Source organism: Seriola aureovittata, chromosome 19 (genome assembly GCF_021018895.1).
Source record: "Seriola aureovittata isolate HTS-2021-v1 ecotype China chromosome 19, ASM2101889v1, whole genome shotgun sequence".
Lineage (NCBI taxonomy): Eukaryota > Metazoa > Chordata > Actinopteri > Carangiformes > Carangidae > Seriola > Seriola aureovittata.
Genome location: NC_079382.1, coordinates 5844292 through 5856743, shown reverse-complemented (window position 1 = coordinate 5856743; position 12452 = coordinate 5844292). Strand labels below are relative to the sequence as shown.

The 12452-nt window shown below is 42.1% G+C and overlaps 1 protein-coding gene across 10 annotated transcripts in view; it reads left to right on the top strand.

The window, feature by feature from the left end:
• The window catches only part of LOC130187347 (neurexin-3b), a 283686-nt gene that overhangs the window by 267917 nt on the left and 3317 nt on the right, over positions 1-12452 (top strand). For 8 of the 10 annotated variants that reach the window (XM_056404857.1, XM_056404859.1, XM_056404856.1 and 5 more), the window contains one exon: positions 2573-2651. In XM_056404857.1, coding sequence (XP_056260832.1) covers positions 2573-2651 — 79 coding nt within the window. Of the gene's footprint in view, positions 1-2572; positions 2652-10580; positions 11166-12452 lie in introns of all 10 variants that reach the window. The other 2 variants (XR_008830443.1, XR_008830442.1) reach the window with 1 other exon arrangement.

The window sequence follows — 12452 nt, the reverse complement described above, 5'->3', positions numbered from 1 at the left end:
AAAGCCCATGCTATTTGACTGTCAATTGCTTTGATTAGCTTGACACACCTACTTTGACTCAGTTACAGCAACGTCAGTCCTACTTGAACTTTTACTAAGGCTTTGTTCAGATATGAAAATTTGGGGATATTTATCATCCCAATAATCAATAATCAACAGGACAGGACGCATAGGATACGCCTCCAACTAAACCTGAGTCAGTTCTAACATCCTAACATCAAAATAATGGAAAGTAATCAACAATTTACAAGCTAGGGAGACGCCCCAACAATATACACTTTTATATGATTAATATAAAATCAGGTGCATCCATTTCAAAATGAATTTCATTTATTAAGTGATGGGTGGTGATTAAGTAAGTAAGTAAAGAGAAGAAAAGAAATAAAAATCACAAAGTGCTTTACATCATAAAGAGTACAAAAGTTCAAGACGAAGAAACAGGACAATAAAAAGCAATACAATGGGCTATTTGAGCTCATTTGATGAGGCTGTGGGGGCACTTCAGACAGAAAAGCCAGGGAGCCACTGCCCTAATAAATATTCTCATCATTTATTAGATAGAATATAGAATCCTCATGCCTGTTTTTAGCCTACAACCTGACAGGGCCCAGGCATAGCGCAAGCACAATGTTAGGTTATGAATGTGACAAAAATTCCCGTTTGTCGTGAATCGCTGCACTGAGACTGATGGTCTGATGATTGTTGTGGTTTTCCAAGGGTTTTCTCCTCTTGTGCCCATCGCCATGGAGGGAATGTGTATAAAATGAACGAAAGTTCACATTTAGACGGATTTGACGTGAGGAGAATCTCATCTTCAACTTAAATATGTTTCATTACAGACTTTCATGGTTTATGCAGTTGATTTGATTTTCTTTATGCATATGACATGGATGACATTACACATTTATTACAGTGCTCTTAAGATGGTAGAACAAGATGCCTTTTGATAACTTTTCATGGTTAATGTAACCTTGTGTTGCCGCAGCCTGGACGTCAACCAGTGCGTTTACGTGCACTTAGCTTAGAAGTTTTTATAGAAAGCAGGTAACACAGGAAATTTGAGAAAGCACTGAAATACACTGCATTATATTGAACGTATGGATTACTGTGTAAGGCGACGTGAAGCCGCTGCATCCGTGGCAGTGAGAATATTTGCTCTGTGCCGAGATGCTGCCGGCATCAGCTGCAGAGAAATTCAGCGTGAATGGACAAGAGAAAGGCAGTGTTTTCAGTTGATCCCGGGTTATGGTGCGATGGTCTCAGGCTGGAATTGCTGGAACAGACTTTGAAGTGGCTCGAGGTTTTCATCTCTTTCTCTCTCTCTCGCTCTGTGTCCCTGCCTCCCACATCTGCCGCTATCATAATAACAAGCAATAACCCTCTTTCAACAATAACCAAGACTTTTACGCCCGTAATGTGGCTTCAATAAATAATGTCATGTTTACCAAGGGGCCATATTTTACAGCAATTTAGTTCACAGCCTCTCCTCTTGCTTAGTTTTTTGCCTCCTCACGCTGGAGTACAGTACATAATGTGGTGCATTATGCACACTAGCGCCAACACGCATTAACACATTATCAAATGTTTGGATACAGACAATAGCAGAGCCCATCATGCATAATCATGGGAACGCATTAGGAATATGCTTAAAAAGCAACAGTCTGGCTGTGAGGTTTGGTAGACATGCATGTTGAATATCAGCGTGCGTGCACACGGTAGAGGTGGACAGCTTTCTCCAGGCCCTGTTGAAAGCAGCAGCACGAGCATGGGGGCGCGTTTCATTAGTCTGTCAAACTCAATGATATTTAGAGCTCCACACCCTCGGCCAGGACTGGAAAACTCAATCAGCACTCTGATTTCATAACCCTGCTTGGTGACAGGGTTTATTTTATCGCCCCGCTGATTCATTCTAATAAACGCCGGCTGCCCAGCGCACCACAGCTGAAATACAACCTCCCCCCCTCTGTCCTCCATGGGTCGACCCGAAAAAAGGGAAGTGGGGGGGGGGGGGGGCAGAGGATAAATCAGAATTGTGGGAACTGGAGGGTGGAGATAATCCATCGCTGGTCCGGCTGTAGCTAGCAAGTCTGCCACCCCGTCCCTCCCTCCCTCCACACCCTTTAGCACAAATCAGAAGCTGGGACGGTGTTGATCTGTGAGGGCTTGGTGGGGCCATTGATTGTGGACGACGGAGGAGGAGAGGGGCGATAAATAATCGGAGGCAGAGTGCGGAGGGTGAAGGAAAACAATTATCTGCGGAGGTGGAAAGCACATAAAGTGAAGAATGATAAACACTGTGAAATATGATTGACTCCAAGTGATATATGGAAGCCGAAGGACAGGCGGAGAGGTCTGTGTGTGCAAAGATATCCTTGAATGGAATGGCTATGTGCAAGCTAAGGACTCACTGTACTGCCCCGGGCCTAACCACATTTTCCTCTGTGTGTTTGTGTGTGTGTGTGTCTGTGTGTGTGTGTGTGTGTGTGTTGTGTGTGTGTGTGTGTGTGTGTGTGTGTGTGTGTGTGTGTGTGTCTGTGTGTGTGTGTGTGTGAAAATGTCTCTTTCTCCGCAGACGACAGATGACATTGTTTCATCCGCAGAGTGCTCCAGCGATGACGAGGACCTGGAAGAGTGCGACTCCGGACATGCAGGTGGGATGGGTGTGTCGAGTTGTGCTTGCTCTGAACCTGGTCTATTTCTCCTTATCTTTCTTTGATTTGCTACCGAGGAGCCTCTCCTCTTAGCATCATGTCCCATGGGAGCTTCAAGTGTAACTTCAAAAAAGCCCTCCGAAAAGTAGCCACAGTGAGTAATGCACACTAGTGTGAAGGGACCTCAGTGTATATCTAAAGTTTAAAGAATCTCTTTGGAGATGGATGAAAGCAGTAAGAATTAAGTTTCTATATCCTTAGCATGCTCTCTGCAGGAAGTCACAACTTTACCTGAAAATAAGTAAATGCATACATCATATATAGTCAGCCACTGTAGTTAAAGCTCATACCTTCCATCTCTAAAACAAGTTACACTTAGCTATGGGGCCACTGGTTGCAGACATGACGAAGCGTTGATACTAATTTTGTTCTCTCAGCATTCGGTCGAGAGCAAAACTTTACTCAACAAAGTACGAAATTAGTATCAAGCCCCATGTCGCCCGCACTGATGCTTCAAAATGTATCTGTCCTGTACATGGTTGATTTCCTCTTGCTGTGCGTGTGTGTGCGTCTCTCTTGACAGAGGATACATTTTGAGATTCTTTCGAGAACAAAGATGCTTTCAGCATAGATACTGTGATATGTAGCAGACTAACTGCAACAGAGCCTCTTCCTCCCTTCTCCTTCTTCTTCTCTTGTTTGTACCTCTGTTTCCTTCGTCGGAGGCTTGCCTTACCTGAAACATTCTAATAGAGAACAGATATCCTCGAATTTCTGTGCGCATCGTCTCTCTTCCCTCCTCCCTTTACACACACACACACACACACACACACACACACACACACACACACACACACATTTACAAAAACACACACACGCACACACACTCGTCACTTTGTGATTAGATCAAAGTGATAAGACATTCACTCACTGGAGTTTGAAAATAAAAACAGAGCTGGGAATAAAGCCGCAGATTTAAAACGAGTGGTTATTTTTGAGGCAACTTGGGTTTGGATGACTTTTGAACACGCAGCTGTAACTCGCACTTACGCCCAGGAGCAGTTGGCACATATCCTAATGGTATGGAGTAAAGCAGGAGAGCGTGAGCTCTGCTGAAACTGGCTCAGTATGTGAAAAGCGTCTCCCCTTAGGCACCCTGGAAATCATTAACAGCTCAGGCTATTTGATTGCTTCACTGTCCTTCAAAACGCCATCATAGCAGACTAATTGATGCTGTGTTAATCTGGCTAAATATGGCTCAGCGTAGCACCAAGCATATGTCCACTTTTCACGGCTAATAATAAGCATAAGTTGGAACAATGCATTGCCCTTTCACTATGTTATGTGCGCTCAGAGAACATAACAGATAATCGAGCATTTATTTACTTCTCTTGGAAATGAGGTCTTTCCGTGTAATTTAGTAGATATTCTGCTAGTCATTTTACCATTTTCCTCCAATCTGTGAAAGGAACTCGTTTACTTTGAAGCCTTATCACACTGTAAAAGCGTTTGTTTCCTTGAAATTATGACCACATTTAGGTCCGCGTGCTTATGGCTTTTTGATGTGAAGAGAAAGCCATTTTCTCCGTGCCTTCATGCAGTATTTAGGTGCTTTATCTAGAAGCACGAGTTGCTTTCTTAAATCAGAGATTATTGAAATTGAATGGGCAAATTTTTTACGGCTCATGTCCTTCGTTTTATGTGTCCTGACTGTTAAAACCTCAAACCCAAGTATTCTCAAAAGTGGAAGTGCAACAAAGTGTAGTGTAAGAAGTTTTTACTCAGAGAACATGGTACCCTCCCCTCATATAGTGGCAACATATGTAGTCATACACACTCATACATACTGTACATTTCACCATGTTGACACAGAAATTCATATCCTCATTCCTTGCCCCGCTTCCAGTCGTATGAACAGTTGCATGACATGATGTTGATTTCTTTTCTGTTGCATTTTGTTTGTTATTTTTTCTCCTGTGATGCACATATGAACATCTCTCTTCTGTATCGATTTGGACCCAGCTGCTGGGTTGCTTAAGATTAGGTTTTTTTTTTTTTTTTTTTTTTTTTTTCCGCTTTACTTTGGGGCCGGGGCGGGTTGAGTGGGGTGATTTGATTTTCTTGTTTTGTTGTGGTTGTTTTTTTCTTTTTTTCTTTGGTGTCCTCCTCATCATCCGTCGTCCATCCTCCAAGCAAGGATAGAGCCGCTCCTCCCGTTTTTGCCTCATCTTGTGCCGCATGAACTTTTGGTGGTTGGAAAATTTCAAAGTTCTCCTCCTCATCAAGTTTTGTGTTTATTTTTTTGTGCCATATGGCTTCTAAAGAAACATCCTCCCCCCATTTTCGATACAACATAGGGAAATGAACGGCAACAAAATCTTTTCTTGCCATCATCCTTTTTTTGGCCTTGTGCAGGCAACCCCATTCTGTCTCAAGAAAGTTGTGTGTGAAAGAATGACTCCCTGTCTCCCCTCCCGAGCGTTAACCCCCACCCCCCACCCCCCACCCCTCCCACCCTCCCACCCCCTCCATCCCGACTCACCCACCTTTTTTCTTTTAGCCTTTCTGCATATACATGTCTGTTTGAATGCAGATGGCATAAAAAGACTTTTATTGCCACAAAGTATATCTGTTTTTCTATTCTATCTGTTGCTCCAAGTAGAAGGCATTTGTGGCATGCACACTGTACTGGACTGTACCGCAGCTCTATAGACTAACTAATAATCCTCTCCCCCCACTCCCCTGCTTCTGCATGGATATGATTGGCATCCATTTTGTGTGCTGCTTCTTCTCCACCCATAAGTCTCAGGCTAACCCCCAGCTGGCTTCTACTACATGTCAGTGTGTGTTCTGGGCTACAGCGGTGGGCCTGCACCACCGCTGTTCCCTGCAGCAGCTCCTCCCTCAGAGGCGTCTTGTGTTTGTGCTTGTGCCTGCTGTCTCTGTCTGCGCTCCGTCAAACAGCCTGTCTTGTCTGCTGTACGTGGTCGTGTTGTCCGTGTGTTTAATAAAAGTGTTAAACCTCACCTTATACCCTTTACCCCATGTGAGTTCCACAAGAGAGCAAATAATGTGTGTGCAGTGATTCTTAATACTCCTCTGAATAAGAACTGACTCTATGCAGAAATGCAATAGCTTGTAAAAAAAAAAAAAACTACTACCTGGATATGATTGATGAAACAGAAGAGATGCTCAATTTAGAGAACAGCAAATACCAAGTCAATTTATGATTTAATTTCACAGTGATTAACAGTGGTGCAGCTTGTCATTACCATGTAATCAGAGCAATTTTGTGATTAATATGTAATTATATTGTAGTAATTGATGCAAATGATTTTCACAAATCCACAAGTAAAAATCAGATTGTTTGATTTGTACATACGGTACCTACGACTAAAATCCCATAAGACATTAACACTTAGACGCGATGAAAATAATTTGTTTCAAATAACAAGCTCATGTAAAAACTTTTACTTGGACTAACCAGTGCTAAAAATACAGAAAGCTAGATTTTTGTCACAGCAGACATATTGACCTGTTATACCAGGAAAAGCAGAGCTGTGACAAATAACATTAATGATGGTTTTGTTCCATTTACTTGTGGTGCCAGAAAGCTGTGTCAGAGACACAATCCCTAGGACCTAAAACACATCATTATTGTTATTACTTACGCCTGTGTTATTTTCTGCCACAGCAGTTCAACATGTCTGCCAGGAGAGAGGTGTATCGCAGAGGCTCAACTGCAAACTAAATAGTATAGTATGACAACCTGTAACATGTACAAAGAAATGCTGACAAAATACTCTCGGTCAGGGCCTTCAAAATCATCTTATTTTATATACTTTATTATATTAACAATCAATTAAGTGACTGTGTTGAATCATGAAAGAACAAACCTATAGAGAATAATTATCCTACTTTGTAGTTCAGGTCAGCTGTTTGCAGCATTTTACCCTCTTTCAGAACATTGTTTTGGCTACATGACCAGAAACGTCTGGATGCAGCTGTTCTCAGATAGATCCGCTGTACGCTACCTGACCAGCAGCTGTTGAACATAGCGGAGCACTTAGCTGCTAAGGAGACAGATATTTTTCTAGGGAGTTGAAAATGTTGTTCTGTTGGATATGTAAACAGGCAATGGCTAAGACATTTGCCATATCTTCATGAAATGATATTATGTCAGTGTTGTGTTTACAGCTTGTTTTGCTGCCCCCAAGTGGCCAAAAATTCAGGTTGCGAGATAGTGGAAGATTGTTGTCATAGAGAAAGTGTACATTGACTGTTGGTAGGAGATGGGACACAAACCCTAGTGGATAGGTGCATGCTTTGTGCACCCATCCATCGCCCCAGCTTCCACCCCCTTACTTTTTGCTACACTATTGCTACAGAGCAGAAACATACCGGTAGGTTGTTGTAGGAGGAGAAAACAACACTCCTACAAATCTCTGCAAACAGGGTAACTGTTGCACTGTTCATAGCAGTCAAATAGATTGTAAAATGATTGTATACTTAATAAAGGGGCCATAAATGGTCCTGCATGCGCCATTACCCTGTCACTATTTGATGGGGCGGAACACAGATCAAACAGGTGTAACATATTTATAGGTGTCTCCTCATCTCATTGGCCTTGGGTGGGTAAGGTGGAGGGTCAGAGGACGTAATACCGTGTGACTTACCACTTGTAGGGTACAGAATGAAGTACGATAGGAATGGATCACTGAGTTTACTTGTGGCGTCAGCTATGGCTTCCGTCAAGCCCCATCGGGCCAGCTGTCACTTCAACACAGGCCTCAGATCAGTTTAAAGGTTATTCAGCTGACACATGTCTTCCGAATGCAGAGGTGCAGCCTAATGGCTGTACAGCAAATCGACCGGCTGACAGGGGCAAGTCGCCACGCCTGCTGGAGATGCCAATTTAATACGCCACACTGCCCCCGGTCACATGATGATGTATTAAGAGCTATCTGCCATGCGCCGCGGCTCCGGGAGAAGAGGGCTGTTCCTCCAGCAAGAGGTGGTTGGTGCATCCTTACAGGACAGACCTCTCGCCTCCCTGGAGTTGTAAATGGAGGAGCGCTCAACTTTTTGGATGGAAATGAATGACTGGCAGGGGTGTGCACAGGCAAGATAAGATAAGTTAATGGCAGGGTAAAGTGTTCAGCTTTTTTAAGATACATGTTTGTAGAATGCGCAGCCATGGCAAATAATCCTTGGCATGTCCCTTTAAGTGTGTTCACACTGAGACTCTGTGTGTTGCTCTCTAGTAATCAGCTCTCTACCTGTAGTGGGTAGAGGTGAATGAATCTGCTACAGCAAGGTCTCCAGGTACAATACATGCAGCTACAATGGGATTTCAGGGCTCCAAACCACTGACTCACCCACAATTTGCAGCGTCGAAATCCCATTGACTCAGTTCATCCATGGTTGGTGCTGGTGCACCGGCTTTCCACTTTTATGGTGTAGCGTCGTCAAATCCCTGACACACCGTTGGGATTCATCTCCATTCGGAAGCCTCAGCAAATGCTGGATGGACACGGGGATCAGGCCAGGAGAGAGAAGAGAGGGAAAAGAGAGAGGAAGTGGAGAGAAGTGAGGAGAAAGTGCTGCTCCAGGATTTCTGCATCTGTATCATCCAAGCTGCTGAGCTAGTCAGTCAATCAGCCATTTAGTAGTGACTATATTTACTTTAATTCCTCTTCAAAGGCTAGCACAGGCATGCAGCGGATAGTGTCGTTCTTACAGAGCGGAATGAAAAGGGGAATGGCTTGAAAATTCAGTTTCTTTCATTCTTATTGAAGCAAAGGCTAGTCAGTAGGCACAAAGAAACCCTTATTAATCTGAAGTCCTGACTCGCTTTTGCCTAAAAAGAAAGAAAACAGTGTAACTGGCTGTAGGCCTATCAGAGTGGAGAATTATTTGCCAGTGAGGTAGAGGCTTAAAAACAAAATCCCCATCCATCTTGACGATGGCGGAAAACAAATGCAATCTGGTTAAGCAAACCCATTAGAAACCGCAGTGTTTGTCTGCCTCGGAAATGCAGCAAGACGTGCAACGCCTGTGCAAGAGCTTACATAGGATTAAAGTGTTTACCAAAACATCGAGGTCCTCTGCACTGGCTTTACTGGAAGACCCCTTAACTGCAGCGGTTCCCCTCATATCCAAGTGTGTTGTTGATACAGCTCAAAGCTAACAGTCGCTGAAAGCTGTTAACCAAGACCGGAGTGAACGGATGCAAACAAGGCCAAGACAACAAGGGCAGAGTTGGATAAATAAAGCCTCATTGAAATCACTTACTCTGTGCTTCTGTGCAAGGAGTGTGGCTCTGTTATTGGAATATTATCACAACCGAGCAACATGAGCACTAGATGTTTGTCAAAGAGAAGATCAAGCACCACGTTCATACAGTAGAAATGCCGCTCTGTATTGTGTCAGACGTTTGCTGCATCCCCTGGAGCACGGTTGGACAGTCAGGGAATTCACATTTAAGACGTCAGTGTTGATAATACACAGTCAGTGCAGCGTGGCAGATGCCATATTTCCTCAATAGCTCTTAACTCATAGACCCAGTTTGGCTAAATGAATGAGGTTTCTGTAACCAGCCTGCAGAGGAGGCACCAAAACCTGATATCTGAAGACAAATGTGCCTCTCACATCTCCTTAAACTCACCGGAGGCACAAATAAAACGCGCCACCCTGTGCCCTCTTGTGGAACTCCTTCCCAACACAGTGTTTATCTGTCAAACGAAGGCTGTTGGTTATGCACATAACACAAAGCATCTAAACATTTAATAAAAAGCAGCTCATTGTTTATCAGTCTCCTCACCCTCTTGATTAATTAGCGTATGCCGTTGGGCTAAATGCCACATAATGTTGGTTATATATCACCCGTGGTGCACCTTCTCCCCCCTGTTAACTGCTGATGAATGGTTTTCTTTGCCTGAGAGAATATCCTACAGCCCTTTGGTGGCAGTGACCTTTTACTGACCTTTGACCCCCCTTCTTAAGCCCCTTCCCCTACCTGACCCCTGGCTTGCTGTATTGTTATTGTATATTACTCTCCCTAAATGCAACTTACTTAAGCATGCATTAACCCAACTTCTTATAGTGGAACTAAAATCCAAAATAAAACCATGTCTGATTTACCTCTCTTTCTCTGACGTACATCCAGATTGCACGCCCTGTCCTGTGTTTTAAAATACTAACAAGAGAAATGCATTGAAGTAACTAATAATAAAAACTTTATTATTAGTTAAGTGAAGGTGGTGACACTTTGCCTATAAACTGTCCCCCTCTCTTTGTCTGCCTCAGTGTGTGCTTTCTGGTTGTTCATCTTTTATAGTGTGAGAAATTTAATGCCTTACTTTCTTGCTTGCTAATCTGTTTTATTTTTGTCTTTTTGTACATATATGTTAATACACATATATGTGTATCTCTCTGTTTCTTTTCTGAAAATGTTCAAATTTTAACTTATCTGCTAATTTGCTAAGAATCACTATTGCCAATGTTTTGATGATTTTTTTTCCCTAATTAGAATGAAGCTTCCTCTTTTCTCTATGAATTAATTGCTATTTAATGAACGGCAGAAGGTTTTTAAGATTGGGTGTCAAAACACTGCAGCTGTATTGGAGTTTCAAATTCACATCCTCATAGAGAAAAAAGAGAAGCTACCTCCAAAGTAGCCCCTCACCACTATCTGTGAAAACTGTTCCAAGCTGTTTCTATGCTGATCTCTAATATTCTCCTGTTATTTAATAGCTATCTCTGATTGAAATTTGGATTTAATCAATGAATGAGTCGATTAATTTTTGTGCATGGCAAAGAAGTTGCAGCTTAGGGTTTGTAAAACTGTCAGTGTTGAGAGTGCTGTTCTCTTTTGTAGATGGGCATGTATATGCTCATTGTTTGTATATCCCCATCCCTTCCTTACAGCCAAAAGCTCTAATGCCGCCCGACCGCTTCGTGCCGCCTTTACATGGACATGGCAACTGATGTACACGTTCACCCCCATCTATGTCATTTCCTTCCTAGTATGTTCATAGGTCCCACCCCGTCTCACATTCCCTGCTCCCAAACCCTTTACGTAGAGATTCTAAGATATGTACAGTCATCCATTTGTTCATTACTGATGAACATGTTAAAGTCGAGCAAAAAAAAAAAGAAAAAGAAAAAAAGAGTCATCTAATCAGGCTGTAGATATTTATGAAGATACTTATCTATCAAAGCAAGAATTATAGATATACAGTTTTCTTTTTTATACAAAACTAAATGATTATCAAAAGAACAAAAAAAAGATATCCTGAACAGAATGGTGAAGATTATTTTTCATGTCATGATGTGTGGATGTATGTGTTGTTGCCTCCCTGTACCATCCTGTCTAAAAAGAGAAATATATACTAATTAATCAGAAATTGTTAAAACGAAACTAACCTAACTTGTCCAAAGGCATTCTTACACAACTTTCTTTTGTAAATTTTTTTTTTCTTCCTGCCAAAATCATGCGGGCAATTTGTTGATGTAAGTTGACAAAACTGATGGTATGCTTTCTTCCTTTGAAAACTGTTTTTTGTAGGCTTTTATGATTTTCCGAGCTGACTTTGTTTTTTCCTGTTTTTTCTACTTACTTCTTACTAATCCCTTTCTGGATAGCTCTATCTGTGGCTTTACTTTGTGAATGTTTTTACAATGTTTGCTCTAACTCTGAACTCTTTTTGCAATGCCTTAATTATTATTTCGGTTTCCTTCGTTTCTGTTGTGTTTTCTTTTTCTTTTATTGTTCCAAAAGGTTTGCATCTCTTTATAGTGCCCTGTTTGTGAGCCTTTGCAATGTACAAATCAGCCACTTTGGCAAGAGGATAAGCAGCTTCAGTAGACATCTGAATGTTTCAAACTCCTTGTAGTAGTCAAACAACAGGTTTCGCCAATAAAGCAAGTTAAAATGGAGTTATTATAAATGGGTGTGTGTAGAAATGTTTTTAGGTCCTTAAGTCTGACACTTCATCACTGAATCCTGCTATAATATCATTCTCCACAATGAAGAACACATGTAACGATCTTGAAAACGGTACAAATCTGCAAACATTCAGGTGTCATTGAACTGCCCTGTGACTTTGTGCCATTGTGGTAACTGTAGGGGTCAAAAGGCAAGAGGCTAGGGCAAATAGGGGAGCCTACCAATGCTGAGACAGAACAGTTCCCTCAGTTTTTTCAAGACAACTTGTGAGTGCGAGTCTTTTAGATCAGTGTGTGACCCTCTGTTAGACCTCAAGTACCAGTCAGGTTTTTAAGAGGCTCAAAATAATGTTTTTGGACCTTGGAGCAATTCCGGTCCATAAACATTACCTTTCCCTTATTAGTTCTCTGTCGTTTCCCCGCTTTACGATGCTGCCGTCAGTGTAAGTATTTGTCCGCCCATGTAGGTCAGCAGGGTTAAAAAGTGCCTCTCTCTGAGCAGCTGTATGAAAACAACTTACAAACAAGTTTCTCATTTCAGACTTAGTTAACTTGCTTTCAGGCCCACTGGCTTGCACTTGAATTGCAAACAAATGCTAATACCCTCTGCTCCTTTTTACCCACAGAGCGCATGTTTTGGTACTCAGAGTTTTTGAATGGACTAAAAAGGATTTACACTTGATATGATAAATGAAACAAGCCTCTTAAAAGCCTCAGTTTATGTGGAGAAATATGCAGCATTACCGGATAGAGCTAAATATAGGGCCAAAACTGTCTACAGTAATTCACACTGATCGATTCTGAATCTACTTGCAGCACATAGAACATATAATAACCATGACGAGTTCATAG